The 20,130-nt window shown below is 53.0% G+C and overlaps 6 protein-coding genes across 6 annotated transcripts; 2 read left to right on the top strand and 4 right to left on the bottom strand.

Moving 5' to 3' along the window:
• Nucleotides 1-233: 233 nt before the first annotated feature.
• BDZ99DRAFT_440531 (TFIIH basal transcription factor complex, subunit SSL1) lies at nucleotides 234-2,919 on the bottom strand. Its single transcript, XM_033717718.1, has 2 exons — nucleotides 2,349-2,919; nucleotides 234-1,733 (listed from the first exon to the last, which is right to left on the bottom strand). The coding sequence occupies exons 1-2, from the start codon at nucleotides 2,582-2,584 to the stop codon at nucleotides 452-454; spliced, it is 1,518 nt and encodes a 505-aa protein (XP_033578607.1). The 5' UTR covers nucleotides 2,585-2,919; the 3' UTR covers nucleotides 234-451.
• A 310-nt stretch (nucleotides 2,920-3,229) lies between these two features.
• Nucleotides 3,230-5,043, bottom strand: BDZ99DRAFT_461654 (uncharacterized protein). Its single transcript, XM_033719668.1, has 7 exons — nucleotides 4,570-5,043; nucleotides 4,496-4,503; nucleotides 4,340-4,436; nucleotides 4,204-4,291; nucleotides 4,060-4,153; nucleotides 3,677-4,010; nucleotides 3,230-3,627 (listed from the first exon to the last, which is right to left on the bottom strand). Exons 1-7 carry the CDS (start codon nucleotides 4,640-4,642, stop codon nucleotides 3,407-3,409), a joined length of 915 nt encoding a protein of 304 aa, XP_033578606.1. The 5' UTR covers nucleotides 4,643-5,043; the 3' UTR covers nucleotides 3,230-3,406.
• A 2,038-nt stretch (nucleotides 5,044-7,081) lies between these two features.
• BDZ99DRAFT_507997 (uncharacterized protein) lies at nucleotides 7,082-10,313 on the top strand (the record flags this gene model as incomplete). The annotated part of the gene is made up of 6 exons (XM_033724290.1): nucleotides 7,082-7,191; nucleotides 7,544-8,005; nucleotides 8,059-8,136; nucleotides 8,186-8,668; nucleotides 8,721-9,433; nucleotides 9,488-10,313. 6 exons carry the CDS (start codon nucleotides 7,082-7,084, stop codon nucleotides 9,847-9,849), a joined length of 2,208 nt encoding a protein of 735 aa, XP_033578605.1. The 3' UTR covers nucleotides 9,850-10,313.
• A 346-nt stretch (nucleotides 10,314-10,659) lies between these two features.
• Nucleotides 10,660-13,262, top strand: BDZ99DRAFT_278440 (dolichyl phosphate-D-mannose:protein O-D-mannosyltransferas-like protein). Its single transcript, XM_033713974.1, has 6 exons — nucleotides 10,660-10,892; nucleotides 10,949-11,079; nucleotides 11,145-11,697; nucleotides 11,749-12,508; nucleotides 12,560-12,748; nucleotides 12,803-13,262. The coding sequence occupies exons 1-6, from the start codon at nucleotides 10,755-10,757 to the stop codon at nucleotides 13,255-13,257; spliced, it is 2,226 nt and encodes a 741-aa protein (XP_033578604.1). The 5' UTR covers nucleotides 10,660-10,754; the 3' UTR covers nucleotides 13,258-13,262.
• Nucleotides 13,263-15,588: 2,326 nt separating this feature from the next.
• BDZ99DRAFT_461647 (2,3-diketo-5-methylthio-1-phosphopentane phosphatase) lies at nucleotides 15,589-18,093 on the bottom strand. Its single transcript, XM_033719667.1, has 5 exons — nucleotides 17,855-18,093; nucleotides 17,508-17,548; nucleotides 16,973-17,153; nucleotides 16,134-16,685; nucleotides 15,589-16,044 (listed from the first exon to the last, which is right to left on the bottom strand). Exons 1-5 carry the CDS (start codon nucleotides 17,916-17,918, stop codon nucleotides 15,917-15,919), a joined length of 966 nt encoding a protein of 321 aa, XP_033578603.1. The 5' UTR covers nucleotides 17,919-18,093; the 3' UTR covers nucleotides 15,589-15,916.
• Nucleotides 18,094-18,604: 511 nt separating this feature from the next.
• BDZ99DRAFT_518891 (uncharacterized protein) lies at nucleotides 18,605-19,387 on the bottom strand (the record flags this gene model as incomplete). The annotated part of the gene is made up of 1 exon (XM_033725352.1): nucleotides 18,605-19,387. The coding sequence occupies one exon, from the start codon at nucleotides 19,385-19,387 to the stop codon at nucleotides 18,605-18,607; it is 783 nt and encodes a 260-aa protein (XP_033578602.1).
• Nucleotides 19,388-20,130: the final 743 nt, after the last annotated feature.

Here is a 20,130-nt window from a genome sequence, read left to right as displayed (position 1 = left end):
TGTGTGGTGTGGGCCGTGTGTGGTTGTAGGCGTGTTGTAGGTGTAATTGGAGAGCGGGAAGATATAAGAGCGCGACTGGTATTTTTGTGGGAGCTAATATGGGTAGGAGGGTGAATGGCGGGCGCGCATTGAGAATAGAAAGAGAGAGACAAATGGTGAATTCAAGATTACTGGACGGCGCTGCCAGGCGCGGCATGAGAAGTTCACCTACATTGCATCCAAAATTTGTGATTCAGGGAGACAACAAGGCGACAAAGGCAATCCCTTGTTCTTGCATTAAGAAAGCTCTAAAATCTCTGATACCGTCTCAGAGAGCCTATACCTACACGTCACCAGATAATTAAACGCCCAAAGTTCGCCGCCCGCCATACCGCCGTGATGCTATTCACAGGAGTGTTTCCCGTAATAAAACCATTGCCAAAGAATTACCTGATGCGCCCATCCCTTGATCTCATCCACTCATCTCCGTATCCACGTTCCCTTCCTCTTTCCGCGGGCCTGCTCCTCCCAGACATCCAGGACAATTATGTAGCACCTCATGGCAGAACACGTCGCAGTCAATGCAGAAATGGCTCTTGCAATCCCGGCACTCGTACCTGAAAGACTCGCTCGCTGTCGCTAGTTCGTCCTCGTTCGATCCGTCGTCCTTTTTCTGCTTCCCTTTAGGAGCAGTATTGCGCGACGCTGCCGCCACCGCCGCGGTCCTGTTCGCTGCGCCATTTGAACTCTCTGCGCCGTTTTCGGTATGTGCGATATGTGATGATGGAGGTTCCGGAAAGTCACTAAGACAGCTCAAACACTGCTTACTCCCTTTCTCCCTAGCGCGCTGCCAGCTGACTTCGACCCAGTTGCGGAGGGGGAATAGGTGGTGATAACTTCGCGCCAAGTGGGTGGACAGAATGAGCGTGAGATGACATCCCGGGCAGGTTGCTGGAAGACTGCAAACTTTGGCCTTGCATCTCGAGCAAGTGTATCCGCCACGCGTGAGATTACCATGGCAGGCGCAGAGAGTGGGGACTTCTTCGACGATGCGGGATGGGAAACCCATCTGAAGCAGCGATGCGGCGGATTCGGCTGGAACAGCTGCGCCGTCGGTGGTGGGTGCGGAAGAGCGAATGACAGGAGGTGTGGTAGTTGCGAGAAGGAGCTCGCGGAGGAGTTCTTGATCTGTGGCGACGACGTAGCCGCTTTCGTCGCCTGAGTTTGTGCGGCTGACGATCTGTGTGCAGATGTGCATGCGACCGCCCATGCCGATGATGCTGACCCGTATTCGATCCTGCACACATGACTTGATCGTCTTATGGATATCGCCTGGATCCAGAGTGAGAAGGGCGCCAAGTACTATGATCACTTCTCGAGTTCCATGACTAGGTGTGTGGTATAAAGTCGCTCTGGAGACCTCCAAAGCATTCTGTAGACTAGGTGATCCCTTTGGCTCTTTAGACGTCGAGCTCTTCGGATCTCGTAGTCCTTGTATGGCGGAAATGTGGTCGGCCGGATTTCCGGATAGCTCAGAGACTCGAATGCATATCCCATCATGCATTCCCATGACACACATTTGTGATATTGGGTTCTGCTCGAAGAACTCGCGGACGTACTCCTGGGTGTACTTGATCATGGTGAAGTAGCGATTTGGCCGCATGTCTTTTTCAAGCATAGCTTCGGACAGGTCGAGAACAAGAACAATATGGCGTATGATGCCGCGCTGGAATGCTTTTGTATCCTTGCGGAGCCTATGTATCGCGTCAGTTGAGGAACTCATATGGTTTGATTGCTGATTCCGACCGATGCCGCTTTCGAATATGATCCGCTACCCCCACTGTTTCGGGGGACGGTGGACGAAAAAAACTATGAGATGGCAGAGAGGGAAGGAGAGTAAAGTCGAGGCTGGGCGCATAATCCCGCTCGTAGATGCTGAGATCCATAGAGCGGCGACTTTTGTACATTTTGACTGTAGCCAACACTGTAGTCGCGAGCCATCTTTTGTACGAGGTTCATGGAGAAAGGAAATGCTGGAACCGGAAAGAGTGGACGAACCATGTAGGAAAGCTTGAGCCAGAAGCTACCTTCGAAGAAGTTGATATTGACCGGGACAGTGCACCTCAAACAATGCAGCCACTTTCACTCGCCTTGTGGCGATGCAGTTGGGTTTTTGCAGAGATGCACGTTTCCGCTCAATAGCCCCCTCGAAGTCATTCTCTGGCTCAAAAACGCTACTTCCAGGGCTGATACAACGGGGAATGGGAAGAAATGAGACAAAAAAACCAACCGAAAAGGCTAGCTACTCAGCCAAGATGTTCTTTTGCACTACGGCGGTCTCATGAGTCTCGAAGGCGATTCTATCTCACCTTTTGCGTTTCCTTTCCTCCTCCCGCTCCTGTATGCTCTTCCCAATGGTTCCATCCGCAGATTCCCTGTATGACTCGAGACCAGTCTTCGCAGATAGCTCCCAGGCGTTCTTTGCGCGGCCGTCGGCTCTCTGGCCCTTTTTCCCTTTTCCACGACCTCGTGTGCCATAGCTGCCACCTCCACCTATGTATTCATCGTCCGATGCTTCGATATATTCCCCATCCGAGTCCGCCATTGATGTGGGTAGAATGAAGTCGGTGGTGAGGCTTAAGGTATAGGTGCGAGTACCGTTCTTGGGCCGACGATGTGCTCAAGTCCGCGCTCAGGTGAGCTCTAGTGGTGTGTTTCTAAGCTATCAGCATGAATCTAGATAGCAGGTGGTGCTTTAGAACGGGTTGCGCGTCGAGGCACGTCGAGGTGAGGTGCAAAAAGCGGGAAAATACAACGGAGCTTTAAGAAGCTCGAGGTGGCTCCGAAACATTCAGGATAAGTGAATCAAGAACAGCTTCTAAAATGAGCGGTAGGTTAATTGAGGAATTGCCACGTCACTATGCCAGCATCCAAGGGACTTCAAGGACTGGAGCATTTGGTACTTGGTACGTCGAAATCGAGCCATGGAATTATGTCAGAAACTCAACTGCTTCGAGAGGAATTTTGTAGCGGGCAGTTGCATAGCTGAGCACAGACCCCCTGCCACCCACGAAGTCTTGCATCAGCTTCGAAAAGCTCATAAAATGGATGACTCTGGGCCACGAGGTAGAAATTCCTCACCAAGGGTCTAATGTAGAGGCGCCTGAGATAATCATGGAAGTTGTCTCTCCACGCGAGCAGGTGATTCATTCCACCTCTTCGCAAAGTCTCTCTTCAGTCAATTGCGAATGGGCAGATCAAGGCATTTGTATAGCTGATTGTATTATTCTATCCTACTGAAGAAGCTTCTTGTTGAGTCAAACCCAACAGAAAGCACCAAGCCTGGTATATCGCTATGCTAAGACAAATCGTCTCGCTCATTAAGAAAGCCATTAGTCCTCTCCCTCTCCTTTCCATTACGCCCTCACTATGTGTACGTCGCGGAGCCTGCTACTCCTGGCATTGGCCAATCGTCCTCAGTAATGCTAGACCAGAATATCCAGATCGTAACGACGGCAAGCAGGGTGAAAAGCGTTTCGAACAGACCACCATTAATCTTACCACTGGTTCCGTTGCAGATGTGGACACTGGCTATGTATTGGAAGATCTGACCAATTGCAAAGAGCAGGGCTGCGCCGATGAGATACACTGTTCAGTATTAGCAGATTGTAACAACCAGCAGCGAGGGTGCACCTACTCATAGGCTTCTTTTCGCCGAGAATTCGAAGGACCAGGAAGGCTTCCAAGAGGAAGAAGGCGACAAGGAACACGAGGGGAACAAGCTGGTACAGGGTGTAGAGCGCGTATGCTTGGTTCGGAGCGACCAGAGTGTCGTTCCAGTATCCAGTCCATGAGAAGCCGGTGTCGAGGGCGATGTAGCCGGTTCCAACGAACAAAACGGCCGAGGAGACAAAGAGCAATGCCATCGACATGGGGGTTCCATCGTCAAGTAGCTGGTATCCAACAACCCCATTTAGCATCAGTATCCAGAGTGTTGCAACGACCGCGGCGATATGGACAGCACTGAATGCCTAGCTCCATGTTAGACTCGTCCCCGAATGATTAGAAGGTGCGACATACTCTGCGCACGCCTCCCTGCAACGGGAAGCCGCCGACGGTGAAGATTTCGCATATCTCGATAACGATGAACCCGATCAGGAACAACTGCATCTCCCTGTTTCAACTATCAGTTAAGGCCATCGACACAATGTGGCTCGCGCGTACCGTCGTCCAACAGCTGCCTTCTTCCTTTCCGATCGCCATATCAGGAATGCCGAAATAAGAATCGCGAGGCCGCAGAGTAGTATCGATCCTGCCAGAGTCAACCCAAGTCCTCGACAACCGTTCGTAGTTCACCAACCGAGATTCCCTAGATGTCTCCCTCGACTCAATGATATGCCCAACAGCTCACATCCACCGTATCCATCCCCTCCTCTCGTTGGCGACTCTTTGAAAAGCTAGTGGCGTCGTCAGTAGGGTGTCGCGAACGAGGCTGGAGGCCGGCGCTAGTACGTACGTTGCAGACTGCGCATCAGGTCGTGTTAGAAAGCTTCATTAACCATTGAGGATTTTCGGGTATCGGAAACTGACCTGGTATAGTTGCGAGCCGGCTGCCCGAATCGCGACAGAAGTCGTGGAATTTCCCGTACTGCGTGGAAGGCATCGTTCGGGACGAGGAGTCGATGCCCTTTGTTGCCGTGCTCGATGTGTCGCGCGCCGGCGGGGCGAGATTGCGGCGGATAGCAGGAGCTTTATCGTCAAGATCAGGATTGAAAGCTGCACGATGGCGATCTGAAGAATCTGGGGCGAGGAGGCGTTGGATGGTGTTGGCGCGCTGGCATTCGGGGGTGGCTGAGTAGGCCTGCACGCCTGGTAGGTGTCTTGAAACCCTGTTTTGGTTGGCCTAGTGTCGATGCGGCAACCACCTTCACCTTGAACAACGTGCGCTCTCACAAACGCGACAGAAGCGAGGTCGGTGGTAAAATTTGGGCAGAAGGTGAATCTCATTGGCAAAGTCTTTACACCGATCGAAGGGTAAAATAACGGTTAAGAAGGCAAGGGAAGGCAAGCAGACTATCCGTCACGTAACGCAGCCACGGTTGAGTATAAATAAACTCGTAGCTGTTTCATGTCTAGCCGCCTATCATCATAGTTTATGCATGCTCAAGACTAGGCCGGGCGCCGTTAGAAGGTCTCGCCACCCTTCCACTCGTTCTCTCTGCTCAATCACATTCGAACATCTAGAATACGAGACAGTGGTGCCTTGCTAGGGATGATCATACATACAGAAGGTTAGGAGTCGGAATGCTGACATTTACGCTACTTGGAACTCTACCGGTTGCCCTTACTCTAGATCAGCGAGCGCCTCCTTTCCCCCTCATCCGTATTACAGTAGCACGTAACCTTTTCTTGTTATCGTTCCAGATAAAATAGCATAACTAGCAGGTAATCCCCAACTCAGTTTGCCGATTCCAAGGCTTTCATTTATCCCACCCAATTAGACCTTGTCAGAGAGCGGAGGCCGTCCCGAAACCTCCAGGATGTCCACGCTTCTCCAGCCCCTTAGAGCGACGAATCACTTACAGAGTCTACCCGCGTTTCGACTGGCCGCATTAGTCTCTTCATCTCCTTGAATGGAAAAGGCTAGACCTGTTCTCGGCTGTTCGCTATGAACGGGCCTTTCACGGCATAACACTGAGTCCTTCGTGTTTACCAAATCTCAACCCCTCCCTTAAGCTGGTACTGATAAATACACCTCTCAAGTAATCTGATGCGCACAACATCTTTGCTGTTATCTTAGGAAGACATGTTTCAACCGTCTGCATGGCTTGTAAGACAGTACTACGTGCGCGTCACCGCCTAGTCTGTGTCCACATCTCTGTCACGCGTCTACAAGTGGACACAGAGAACAACAGGATGTAGGTGTAACGGCATTATAAGCTAAGGAGGAGAGAGAGGCCAGAGGGCAAACCGTAGATTCAGGCGAGGCTTCAGGCCCACCGTTCAATCCAGGGATCATGTGACTAGTCACGTGTGGGATGACGGAAAGGTACTCGTTCCGGCTATGACAATCACCGCTGCTAGTGCTAATGCCATGCCTTATATTGAAGCTACTAGTAGGCCTTAGGTAAGGCGACATTGTTAGACAAGACAGCAGCACCGTCCACGGCTCCAGCTGTAAAGTTTGTAGCTCTACAGTGCTTAGAAGTACACAGTATGTTAGTTAAGTTAACACTAGTATGTTACCGCTCGAGCTGCTTCGAACATTCTTCAAGGACTGCAGGGGATCCAAGTTCATCTTTTTGAAGAACTACTAAACTCGCTGGACATGCTAACATACCTCAGACGGCCTCAAACATCGTCATGGTGTCAACAAAGCAACGTCCCAGTCTTGTACTGCTTGGATATTTAGAGCTTTGTGAAGTTTTGAGACTGCTTTGGTCAATGCAAGCGGACGATAACTAGCACCTGTCATTCTAAATAGGGACTTAAGACACTACTATTCTATTAGCTAGCTCCATTAGACGAGACTAGGAAGTATTACACGTGACACATTCCCCACGGTAAATATACCTCCAGCATTTGCTGGGAATATTGACCCCATGGGGTATAGGAAGGATGGTTTGGCTATTTGTGGTAAGTGTTCAGCTTGTGCCTGTAAACTTGTAGGCTATGGGAAGAAGCAATGATCTTTTCATGCCCGTAGGGGGTAGTACTCCTCAATATGTATTATTTGCTAGCCCTTGGTACTTCCACCTAGATTCTAGAATGCAGACTGTGATGAGAAACCACACGGAATTCGCGGTTCCCACGGAAGAAGAAACGTGCTCTGATACTCGAAGAGTCTGCAACAGCCAACTGATGGGGCGTAGATCGGCATCCTTCGCTGACCTCGGGATCGGTCAGGCAAGCCAGCGGGTCACAAGATGAGAACGAAGCTTGGCTATCATGATCCTCTCACGCAAGGATTCGAAGACAGTGGCGGTGTCGCCTGGGCTGGCTCGTATTCTTCAGCTTCGACTCTACTGCATGACCCTTAAGAAAGGTGCCTTGCAGATATCTTTCGTAGTGCCTGACGATAGATTAGAAGCAACGTCAATGTATGAACGGCATCCTTGATGGCTGCAGACAGGAATCTGGGGAATCTAGCAGGCATCGCAGCTTTATCCATGGCTGCTCCACTACATCTCAACCCAAGGATGTGGCCCAAACGTAAGCATATCCGTTTATGGAGACAGACAACGGCCGTGCGCCGGCGTTTGCCCTGCGTGCCTGTTTCTCGGAAGAGTGTCATGTAGCCCTGAACTCGATCATCCTCCCCTCCTCCGTGACCATTCTGCCTGGAGTCTTGTCCCAGCGATCTGTTAGTTGCACCCTGAAGCTTTCGATGTCGATGCCCGCTTCTTCGTAATAGGCTTGATCCAGCTCCCGCGAGCCCTTTTGGATTCCGACCCTTGCGACGTCACTAGACTACCGCGTTATCCTCCACCTCAACTCCACACCAGCGGGCTACCAACCAGCCCGCCAAAGCCGTCAAAATTCCTCCCTCGTCGAACGCTCGGAGGCCTGCCAACATCCCCTCCCACACTCTTTCGTCTTCATCGCGCCCGCGGGACCAAGACTCAGCCTATCTGCTCGAGGACGACGAAAAGACCAGTCCGCGATCCTCCTTCTCGTCGGCGACCGCTGCCTCGGAATTCTCGCTTTGGAGTGACACAGGCGATCTTGTCGACCAGCTTGCAGACGACGAAGACCCTCTCTCGAATCGCCTTCGAGAGTCCGTCGAGGGCGTTCCTCTCGTCACCCTTCCCAAGCATCGCAGGCACCAAAAACGGGTCCGATATCGATCCCAGGATAATACTAGAGAGAAGAACGCACAGCCTGGAGTCGTTAAGAGGAAGGAGGACATAGAGATACCCAATCCTGCTCCCCGGATTATCTCTCGTGCAGAACGGATTCTCGCTTTCATCATGGCTCCCCGAGATGGACCCTCCCGTATCCACGGGCTACATGGGAAGAAGCTCATGTATGTATATTGCCCTCCCACCCCAGAGTAACGGCCCTAACAATCATTTCAAGTTACTTCACTAGCGTGTTTGTATCATTAGGCGTTTTCTTGTTCGGATATGATCAAGGTGTAATGTCAGGCATCATCACGTAAGTAAAGCATAACCTATCTAAACTGCTGTAACTAAGTACGTGATAGCGGTTCGTACTTCAAAGACTATTTTAATCAACCCTCGAGTGCTCAGATCGGCACAATGGTGGCTATCCTCGAAGTTGGGGCTTTAATATCATCTCTGGTGGTGGGAAGGGTTGGAGATATCATCGGACGTCGGAAGACTATCCTATACGGCTCACTCATATTCCTAGTTGGTGGTGCCTGTCAAACATTTGCCAATGGCATGCCGATGATGATGCTAGGAAGAATTATCGCTGGTCTCGGGGTGGGAGCGCTGTCTACCATCGTCCCAGTATATCAGTCGGAAATATCTCCGCCTCATAACCGTGGAAAGCTAGCCTGTATCGAGTTCACAGGAAACATCAGTGGGTATGCTGCAAGCGTCTGGGTCGATTACTTCTGCAGCTATATCAAAAGCGACTGGGCATGGAGAATACCATTGCTCATGCAGTGTGCCATGGGACTGTTGCTCGCTTTCGGCAGCCTACTCATCTGCGAGTCTCCGAGGTATGTTTCCATTTCGCTAGTTTAGAGAACACTGCCCGCTAATTTCACTCAGATGGTTACTCGACAATGACCATGACGAAGAAGGTATTGTTGTCATTGCCAATCTCTACGGAAAGGGAGATATCCACAACCCCAAAGCGCGTGACGAATACCGCGAGATCAAAATGAATGTTCTGCTCGGACGCCAAGAAGGAGAGAGATCATATACCGATATGTTCAAGCGATACTCCAAGCGCGTTTTCATTGCCATGTCCGCCCAAGCCCTCGCGCAACTCAACGGCATTAACGTCATATCCTACTATGCGCCACTAGTCTTTGAAGAAGCCGGCTGGTATGGGCGTCGTGCCATTCTGATGACTGGAATCAATGCCCTCACCTACCTTCTTTCCACCATACCGCCCTGGTATGTTGTCGATAAATGGGGCCGACGTCCAATCCTCTTGACCGGCGCTCTTGCTATGATGCTGTCACTTTCTCTCATATCGTATTTCATCTACCTCCAGGCCAGCTGGACGCCCAACTGCGTCGTCTTATTTGTTATGATATACAATGCCGCATTCGGCGCATCTTGGGGGCCGATACCTTGGCTATATCCACCGGAGATTCTACCGCTAAGCATCCGCGCGAAGGGCGCGAGTTTGAGTACAGCTTCGAACTGGGCTTTCAACTGGCTTGTGGGCGAAATGACGCCCATCTTGCAAGAGTGGATCCAATGGCGGCTGTATCTCATCCATGCGTTCTTCTGTGCTGTCAGTTTCGTTGTTGGTAAGCTTGACTCAGTAACTATTATCCTAGAGTGCAAAGGCTGACCTTATTTAGTCTGGTTCATATATCCCGAAACGGCCAACGTTCGTTTGGAAGACATGAACTCCCTCTTCGGAGACGCAACTTCCGTCATGCCTACACCGGCCACTCTCGCGGAAGCCGAATCTCTGTTCAGCGGACACGGTTCGCCAGTGCCATCGCTCGATATCCGACGGCCAGGCTTTGGTGCCGACAGTGCTATCCCTGGCCTCGATATCAACCCGCCCGAAGTGGGAGATCGGGATAGAGCGGAGACAGGTGAAGGCGTGGGCGGATGGATCTCGAATCTTGTCAAGAATGCCCGCGGGAAAGGCAACGATGATGACGCCCAAAGCGCTAAATACAAGCAGGTCCACCAAGATGATGAAGAGGAATGAAAGATTTGAGTCTTGGGGATGATTTGTTCTACATGCATCGTGTCCGGGGTGGCACGATATCGAGCGAGAGCTTAGAGGCGCGGCAGCATGGTTTGTATATGGCGGCTGCGAGGCTAGTTATAGAGAGTAGAGTGGGGGCGTTTTATGATGACGCGGCCCGCGGCTGCTCTGATCATTCTCGATTTTGTTTCGAAACGGCATTCTTGTACAGGTACCAGAATTAAGTATATTTTGGACTCACTCAGCCGCCCATCGTGGTGTTAATGGTGGAGTTCGTGGTGAAGCATATCTAATTGATCTGTTTGACCTTCGGCTAAACTTGCTCTTCGGGCAAGTATACGCAGGAGCTTAATATACGGATAAAATAGATCAAAGCTAGACAAGCTGTAATTGTTGCTCGCTAGAGCTGTAGTTCAGAAGCAGGTATATGTGTATGTACAGAGCTTCAGTTGCTAGAAAGATAGTCGAGATCAAACGTTTTGGTGCCACGCCACCCCTTTTGGCTCAGCCCTTCGAGCCCCTGCAGGGGGAAAAGAGACGTGGTCTGTTCGTCGTTTCGTTGCCAAGACCGCTGGACCTCTCGAAATAGATGCGCGTAAGGGCACCACCACTGATTCCCAAAACTTTCTGCGCTGCCATCACCGAGGCAGACGTGTTCCCTTTCATGAGGGTGCTCTTCTTTGCACGAATTGCTATTCTCTACCGCCTTTGTAATATACTACCATTCGCTTCTCTTCTTTCTCAGGCTTGGGAACAGCTCCTTGTTCAGCCTCGTCACTACAAGCGCACAGGAGCTCTCAGCCCACGTCCCTTACCTTCTCTCCGTTCCTTCGCCGTTACCACGCAGACCGAGACGTAGCTCTCTAGCCACCTACCGATCTCCCCAATCCCTTCGACCCGTCATCATGGCGGCGAAGGCCCAACAGCCGTATTCAACGGGCGCCGACGCCCAGGCGGACGAGTTACGAAGACGAAATGTAGCTGGTCAACAACAGGCGGCGCAGACTGAGCAGGCGCCTCTTGAAGAGAAGTCCAAAGAAAAGGTACTTGCAGCTGTCTTGCACTACGATTACACCCACAATGGCTAACTTGACCGCAGGCTTTCTCAATCATCTCCGCATTCAAAGAATACGAGCCCATATTTGCCCCCATAATATTCACCGCACTTTCCCTTTTCACACGGTTATGGAAGATTGGCGCTTCCAATATTGTGACATGGGACGAGGCACAGTAAGACTTCCGCCCTTCGCCACGCAGGAGTACGTATGGGACGAAGTGCTAACACTTCTTCACAGTTTCGGGAAATTCGGCTCACACTACCTCAAACGAGAATTCTACTTCGATGTACACCCTCCCCTTGGAAAGATGTTGGTTGGGCTGTCTGGATATATGGCTGGGTACAACGGTTCTTTCGAGTTCAAATCTGGCGAGCAATACCCCCCGGAGCTCAACTACACGTTCATGCGCCAATTCAACGCCGTATTCGGAGCCCTCTGTGTGCCTCTAGCATACTTCACAGCGAAAGAGCTGAACCTCAGGAGACACACGGTCTGGCTGATTACCATGATGGTTCTGTTCGAGAACTCCTACACCACGATTAGCAGATTCATCCTGCTTGACTCCATGCTGCTCTTCTTCACGTTCACGACCGTCTTCGCGTGGTCCAAATTCCACGGCCTACAAAACGACCCCTTTTCCCCAGCTTGGGGTCTATGGTTGATGTTGACCGGTGTCTCCATTGGCTGTGTTACCAGCGTGAAGTGGGTTGGATTCTTCGTAACGGCATTGGTAGGGCTTTACACCATTGAAGATCTCTGGAACAAGTTTGGCGACCTCAAGATGAAAAAGGTAGGACTGAGACAGAATTCATGATTTCCAAGTAGATGCTAACTACAGTAGGTGGAATTGGCCAGTCACTTGGGTTTCCGCGTATTCGGTCTTATCATCATTCCGCTCATGGTCTACATGTTCTCCTTCTTCATGCACTTCCTCATTCTCGAGAACAGCGGTCCCGGGGATGCACAGATGAGTTCCCTTTTCCAGGCCAATTTGAGGGGTACCGAGGTTGGGAAAGATAGCCCATTGGAGATTGCGTATGGTTCTCGTGCCACTCTCAAGAACATGGGCTACGGAGGTGGTCTTCTTCACTCCCATCACCAAACCTACCCTGAGGGTTCCACTCAGCAACAGATTACCTGTTACCACCACAAAGACGCCAACAACGACTGGTTCTTCTATCCGAATCGTGGCGATGTTGAGTATCAAGCTGATGAGGAGATCCGTTATCCCGCTAACGGAGACACCATTCGTCTCATTCACGCTCAGACTGGCCGCAACCTCCACTCGCATCAAGTCGCCGCTCCCGTTACCAAGGCTGATTGGGAAGTTTCTTGCTACGGCAACACGACTGTCGGGGACACAAAGGACCACTGGGTCGTGGAAGTTGTGCGGGATGCGGCCTCGAGAGATCATTCGAAACTCCGCACTTTAACCACGGCGTTCCGCTTAAAGCATGCAGATCTTGGATGCTACCTCCGCGCTGGCAATGTGAACCTGCCCCAGTGGGGTTTCAAGCAGATTGAAGTCACCTGCACCAAGGACAACAAACCGCGGGATGTCTTCACCCACTGGAACGTTGAGAGCCATTTCAATGACAAGCGTAAGTTCTGAACATCAATCCCGGGCTTCGATATACTAACGCATATTTTAGTCGAGCCCGGTGACCCAGGCTCCTACAAGTCTCCCTTCTTCCAAGACTTCATCCATCTCAACGTCGCCATGATGACCTCGAACAACGCCCTCGTCCCCGACCCAGACAAGCAAGACGACCTCGCCTCTCAATTCTGGCAATGGCCCCTCCTGCACGTTGGCCTCCGCATGTGCGGCTGGGACGATAGCAGTACGTTCTTAATTACCTCTTCCAATGTTACCCCAAACACTGATAAATCCATAGTCACCAAATACTTCCTCCTCGGCAACCCCGCCGTCTACTGGACCTCGACCGTCTCCCTCGGCATCTTCGCCCTCATCGTCGTCTGGTACCTGATCCGCTGGCAGCGCGGCTACACCGAGCTCAAGCCCGCGGATATCGACCACATCCACTACTCCGGCCTCTACCCCGTCATCGGTTGGTTCTTGCACTACATCCCATTCGTCGCCATGGCACGTGTCACCTACGTCCACCACTACTACCCGGCCTTGTATTTCGCCATCCTAACGGCTGGCTTCGTGATCGATTGGTTCACGAGGGGGCTGGGGCCGAAGGTCAAGGCCGGGCTCTTCCTGGCCATGTATAGTGTGGTGATAGGCTTGTTTGTGCTGTTTAGCCCGATATGCTTTGGCATGACGGGGAGTAGCCAGCAGTATAAGTACCTTAAGTGGTTGCCTAGTTGGAGGGTGACGGATTAGACGTTGGAGTCTAGAGTGGGTTTAAGCCTTGTGGGTGGACGATGGAAAAAAAAGGGCAAAAGGGCGAAAGGGCGAAGATCAGCCAGACGTGAGTGAGGGCTGGCATTGTAACATTTCCTTCTCCTTTGTTCCCGTTTTGGGTGGTCTCTGCTCTTTTTCTGCTTCTTTTATAGTTCAGTCGTAGGGTCGGCATGGGTGGGTTTGGGTATGAACATAAGTAGAGATAGCGGAGGTGTCAGTTAGAGTGGCTGAGATAATGGGAGATCGGAGTTTTGCTCTGATTTCACAAATTTGCATGGCCTGGAGTGGCTTGTGATGGGGTGTGTTGAGCTAACGAGACTTCCTGAGGGGACCGGACCCCTAAGTACACGTGGCACCCACGTGCCCTCTCCTTCTCTCACCTATAAATACTTCGCTCGCCCCTGTTCTTCCTGGAACTTCAAAGGAAGACTCGATGAGGGTCAAGGAGGGGATGAGTTTAGGGGAATCAGAAACAGGAACTGACACCGCTGCATAGAGTGGATGCCTTTCTGGGGAGACACCAAACGCGGAACTGACACCGCTGCATGAAGTGGTTGCCTTTTGCTGTGGGTGGGTCACTACGTCTTCAAAGCATGCTCTCATATTTGCTATGGAGGTGCTGCAGCTGGCGTGTGAAAAGAAATGAGCAGAGAAGTCATGGAGGAAAAATCCGGAGCGGAGGGCTATACAGTGGAGTAGCTATTGTCAGGAGAGAATGCGTCATGCTTCTCCTTCGGAAGAGCGAGACTTCGAGAAGGACGATGGTCGGTGGGTGGGTGGGTGGAAGGCTTTTGATAGGTGGTGGCGGGAACCTTAGCGGGCTGATGATGCGGAGGAACTGTTCAGGTCTGGTGGCGGGAATGGGAGTGCGGTATGGGATGGTGGTGAGCAGCACTAATAGAGTCGTGAAGTAGGCTGGCGCATTCTTTCCACTCCTCTTTCACATTTTGATTCGAAACCCAACTTTCTTTGCACTTACAAAGGTATCAACCTCCCCACAAACCTCCTTCACCACTCACCAAGCCCAACGTACGTATCTCAACCACGCCAACATTCCTCCCGCCTCCAACGTCAACGTCCCCCCAACACACCCTGGCCTGGCTCCTTCGGCAAGCGCCGCGCCCAAACTACCGTTCCTTCCTCGCATCTGTGCGCTACATCGCCCTCCTTCACCTCACACCCCCTCCGCCCAACCACACACGCTCAATCTCTCGAACTCCGTCTTTGAAGCACCGTCAGCGCCCGTCTCGTCCCTCCCTCAACCCCCGACCTACGGCAGCTAGGCTCTCTCTTCCTTGTCTCACTCGCGTCGCGAGGTTTCTTCCACACTTGTTCAAGCCTGTACGGCGTAATCGATCGCGCTACTGCTTCTCGCATCTCCAGCCTCGGCTGGCGGCGGAGAAAACTTACATGGCCCCTAACACTGCCGCTCCTCCCCCCCCCAACACACTTCTAGGAAGGCCATGGAACGCAAGGCTTTTCGTGCGTTCGTGTCGCGCGCACGTGTGGGCTTCGCGTGAGCCGTCGCTGGGTTCGTTGGTGCGGGCGGCGCGGGTAGCGCGGCGCGGTTAGTATATATATATATGCTGAAATGCGTTCTAGAGGATTCTGCGTAAGACGAGTATGCGCTGTGTGCAAGCGCGAGCGGGACGCAAAGAGGTGCCGTTGGCGATTATATGTTTCAGTTTCAGTTGGCGTAGCGTAGAACAGAGCGCGGGATTGGCGGGGGGGGGGAATGGAGGAGGTGTTTGTGTGGCGCGCCTTATGCCGGGTGTCTGGACAGGTGCGTGTGGGAAAGGTTGGACGTGAGGAGGAACGCTTATTGGGGGAGGGGTTGGGACTTTTGTTACGCTTGTGGGGGTTCTGGTGCGGTTTTGAGGATCGGGGGCGCGGTGGCTTTGGGGAGGGCTTTGCGCGTTGTTGACGCGGAAGGGGAGGCCACTTCTTACATTTATAGTATGCTTGTACGAAGGGAAGTGTTAAGTGCGCTCTTATGGATGTATGGGCTCGGCGGAAAGCGTTATTAGCATTGGCCGTGCAATGGGCGTCTAATGTGCTGAGTGTGCTCTATAGAGCTATGTGTTGTACAGACAGTGGAGATGCAAGAGTAGCATTAACACTTGAGGGAGACTTTGTGACATTAGCCTACGCAGAGTGTGAGAATAGTAGAGACGCGTTGGGTATTAATACGGCTTGTGAGGCTAGATATCTAGATACTCTATATAAGGGACGTGGACGTGATGAGGACGCTTAGGGGAACTCTTTGTTACTTTCGTTACTTACTATTTCGAGAATTTTTAAGTTAGTTACTTGTGTTGAAAGCTCTCACATTGTCGATGCGAAAGGGGGGCCGACATGGTCACTCAAACGCACCACTTCCATCATTCGTCCCACTTCCTCACTTCGTTCCTGAATTCGTATAACAATGGCGTTACGCCGCGAGTTTGACACTGAGACCAGTCACTGGTGTGGTTCTACATTGTATTCCCCGGTGGTGAGTTACATCGTCACCCTTACGTGTCTCCGTAGCCCACGTGGTAGCTGGTCTCCTGTCCTGCCTGCCCTACCACAGCCGACCACCACACGAGCGCCTCTCCTTACATCTTGAGTCACCACACCAGAAGACGCCAGGAGACAGCTATAGGTGTATTTGATCTAGCGCTGTGATGACAGGGTAGGTATCGAAGATCTCATCCGCGAGCGGTGCGTTGCCGGGGCGGTCGACTACGATTGTGTACACGCCGGCTTGGGTTGCTGCGGTGGCTTCTGTAGCACGCTGGTATTAGCTGAGTGCAATCAATGTTCTTGTGCCGAGGATGTTTGAAAACAAAATGTAGCAAAGGAGGTCAGCGTACCCTTCACATTATCAGTCAAGAACACAACCTTCTCCGGCACCGTCTCCAGCTCCTCACAAATCTTCTCGTAGCTCGCCTTCTCGAGCTTCGAGCCGGCGGTTACGGTGTCAAATTTGTTGATGAAGAGGGGGTTGAGGTCGCGGGTTTTAGGAGGAGATTCATTTAGGGTGGCCTCCAAGGTTGTGGTTTTAGTCTTCTTAGTAGATAGGGAGGAGGGGAGGTCTGAGGAGTCTGGGTTGGTGGCGGATGGGGAGTGTGGACATTTGCGGGATGTGTCGTCCTGTTTTGACTCGTCTACCTGTGCTTCTTCAGTGGGATGGGTTTCCAAGACATCTGTGGCAGCTTCGTCGTTGCCCTTCTGACTCAGCTCAGCCGTTGCTAGCTGAGGTATCTCGATGTACTTGAAGAAGTTCAGTTGGGCCTCAACGCTGCCGGAGGAGAAGATAGCGAGTTTCTTCGGAATGGCGAGCCAGGACTCGAGGATTGTGAGGACGTCAGGGTAGAGAGGGGTTGTGATTTCGCCGTTGGAGTAGCCTTGTTTCCATAGCTTGCCTGGTGATTAGTTAGCTTGGCACCGGGATGAATGGTAGAGGTGTTCAGAACGAAGGGTCAGGTCAACAAGATCAATTTTGAGGGAAAGGATGTGTATTGCAGCGTTGCTACGATTGTGTGCTAAGCATTGAAGGAGATCGTATTATGATAGTGTAAAGGTGGTCATAGAAATGTAGAGGTAGACAACATTCGATCTATCTCTCAGCTTCATAGACCCCTCACGGAAGCAATTGACGAAGGAGAGAACTCCGAATCGAGACAACCTATAGGGAATCTCTCCCACCTACCTTGCAATTGCTTCAAATACACAGCTTTGATATCCTTACGCGTCAACTCCTCAACATGCGCAATCAGCGTCTCGGCATCTCCCCTCGTCTCCTCTGGGAACCCCTCAATGAGCTCTTGGAAGGACTCCTGCTCCCACGACTCATGCGCTAGTCTCGTGAGACGCCGCAAAGCATACGGATACTGAAAGCCGTAAGCACTTACACGATCGGCGGTTAAAGAGGAAGACCCGTCACGCGACACTCGCGATCCGCACGATCACTTCGCCTATCCTTCCGGAAAAGATACGATAGAGGAAATTACAGAGGCTGGATGGGGTAACGAATGGCTTGAAGCCCAACGGCCTCGACGATGCATCTGAACGTGGGCTGGGAGCGACAGTCGTCTCTCAGTGGATAGGAGAGTGGTCACAGGGCCGTTTTCCAGCCCCTGGAGAGGAAACAAAAAGTCCGATGGCGTGTGCAGCGCAACGGGTGCGGGGAAATAGGGTTGTGACAGTGTGAAATTGGAACTCGAGACGAATGGAGCTATGCTCACCAGGGTGTCCTTGACAAAGGAGATGGACGATATGGTCCCCTCTGCGTGAAGCCATCGTTAGTGGTGTTCTCGTGAATCCGGGATTCTAAACGACAGCCCGGCTCGGGATGCTCAACCCCGCCGCGCACTTCGCCACGGCGCAGAATCTGGGGAAGGCGACGGGTTCAAGCTGAGGCGGCTGGGTGTCACAGAGCGCTTGTGCTGCTGCGCGACGCAACGAAGGGATCACCGCTGCTGGTGCGCCGGGTGGCTGCTGAGCCAGAACAGTCTGCGCGACGCCGGTTCAGGAAGCTCACGGAGAAGTGCGAGCGACGGCGCATCGGACCGGACTTGGAGAGAGTACTGACCTATGTCGAGTAGGACGATATCAGCGGCCTTCCATCGCTCGATGTTGATCGCCACTGGAGACATTGTTGATATCTGTGATATTGGCGGTGAGCAGCGGTGAGGGGTGAAAATTTTCTGGGTAGACGAATGGGGGGGGAGGGTGTGTGCGAAGCGAGCTTGGGATTGGTCTGAGGGACGACAGGGAAGCCAGCAGTGAATGTCAAGTGGGTGTAGGCGAGGAAGGTGTGGAGCATGAAGACGGGAGGTATCAAGATTCTGCAGAGATGCTGAGGCTGCAGGTAGCGGGAGCGCATCTACCGCGCTGTGGGTTGATAGGTCAATAATTGTAGTTTTTATCTATGTTTATCTAATTCTAAACGAAGAGTGAATGCACAGTAGCGGTCAAGATGAAAATTTTCATGTTCCGTATCCGTGGACGTTGCTTGATGAATTCACGGTGTTGAGTGTTGACTCGCGACGATTGCCAACATGGTCTCAAGGTCCTGAATTTGGACCCCAAGTCAGGGACACTCTAGACGAAACAGGCTGGCTGCAGGCCTTGTTAGTAAGAGGCCACGACGCGGGACCACGCCGTTCGCTTGAAGCTTCGTGGAACCTGTTCACGAAACTGACACGTTGCAAGCTCCCGTTGAAGCTCCAAGCGGCGAAGACACGACGAGTGCTCCACTCTCCCTCGGCGTCCCGTAGGATGTAAACATGTAGCCAGATTCGGCGGTGAAGAAACAAAATCTTCTTCGGCCGTCCACTGGCTACGAGGTGCAGCGAACCTGCAGTAGCGCGGTGGATTCGGGGTTGCGTTTCGTGGCGAGAGCGTGGCCTGTCCTTGGTGTGCTTCTCGAGGTGCAGCGTTGGCGTCTGTCAACGTGCATGGCCCGAAGCGTACCTTGTTGGACGCCCCGGACGAGGCCGAATGCGATGCTCGTGAGTTCGACGACTCCAGCGGACTCGAAGCCAGCGGGTCTGCCTCTCACCGACTTTGTTTCATCTCTGTCGGCGTATTCTGGCCAGCCTGGGGAGCCACGATGCCGGATGCGATGCCGCTGAGGCTCCACCTGCTGGACGCAGCGATGGGAGAGAGAGAGAGCTTTCCCCACAGCCGCGGCTGCTACCCGCTGGCCGTGCTCGTTGCTCACGCAGAGCTCAGGGGCTCGATCGAGGTGAGGATTCCATGGCGCAGATTCCAGCGGAGCGGGCAGCGGCATCCCGAGCGCCAACAGCGGCATACGTACAAAGGTAGCAGACTGCAGCATGGCCCTCAGACGCAGCTGTCCAGACAATCGCCGGCGCAGGAATGGCGGCCGACGTTGCCGTATCGCACGCTCAGGTCGCGCAACTGGTGGTGTGTGCCTCAGGCCAATGGCGTTCACGATGGCGCCGTTGGGTGTGACGGCAGAGAGGAGGTGTGGGCTGCGTGGCAATTGGCGGGCGCCCAGCAACAAAGAAAGGCACAGAAACGGGTCGAGTTCGGCCGTCGATCTTGGCTGGCTCGGGGGCCCTTTGACAGTTCCAAGGTGGGCGACGGGCGCTGTCATCTCACGCGAGCCCTCGCTGCTTCACAATAACGGGGAGTGCGTTTCAGCGGCAACCACCCAGCACGGCGGCCCACGGCGGAAGCAGCGGGGTCAAAGGAATGGTGCGTCAGCTCAGCATCGCGAGACTTGGGTCACGATGGGCGGCACGGCGGGCGTCACGATGCGAGGGCCGCGAGGGCCGCGAGGAGAGGAGCGAGGCGCGGCTTGCCGACGGGGTCAGCAGGCATCGCGAGGACACATGGAGGGTGTCGAGGAGTGTGACAGAGCGTGGAAAGCTCCAGAAGTGCCGACTCCGGCCAACTCGAGGCGCAGACCGGGGCCGACGACGGCAGCAGGCACGGGCGGGGGTAATTTTAGGTGTGCTAAGAACGATGCGGCAAAGCGGGCGCCTTCATGCGCATCCAACGCACGAAAGCAGCCACTCACTGGCCTCGATCGTCGCCACTCTGCTATTGGCCCTGGCCGTGCGTTGACTGGGGCAGGCAGCACCAGACCTGCCAGGCCTGCCAGACCGACTCCTGCGCCCGGCCGTGGCTGCCGTATACAACCAGCTGTCCCCCTACCTGTGTCCTGCACCCACCTCACCACCAAGAAGCCGTACTATGTCCTGATACCGTCCCCCGCCCGCTGTTCCGCTGCAAAGCTTCGCACGCACTCACTCCTCCGCCCGCTCCTCCAATTCCTGCCATCCTCGCCGAATTCCTCTCGTTACCGACCCAACCGCCGTGCCTGCCTGCCCTGCC

This window comes from Mytilinidion resinicola (genome assembly GCF_010093595.1).
Source record: "Mytilinidion resinicola strain CBS 304.34 unplaced genomic scaffold BDZ99scaffold_7, whole genome shotgun sequence".
In the NCBI taxonomy this organism is placed as follows: Eukaryota; Fungi; Ascomycota; class Dothideomycetes; order Mytilinidiales; family Mytilinidiaceae; genus Mytilinidion; species Mytilinidion resinicola.
This window is presented reverse-complemented; position numbering and strand designations above follow the sequence as displayed.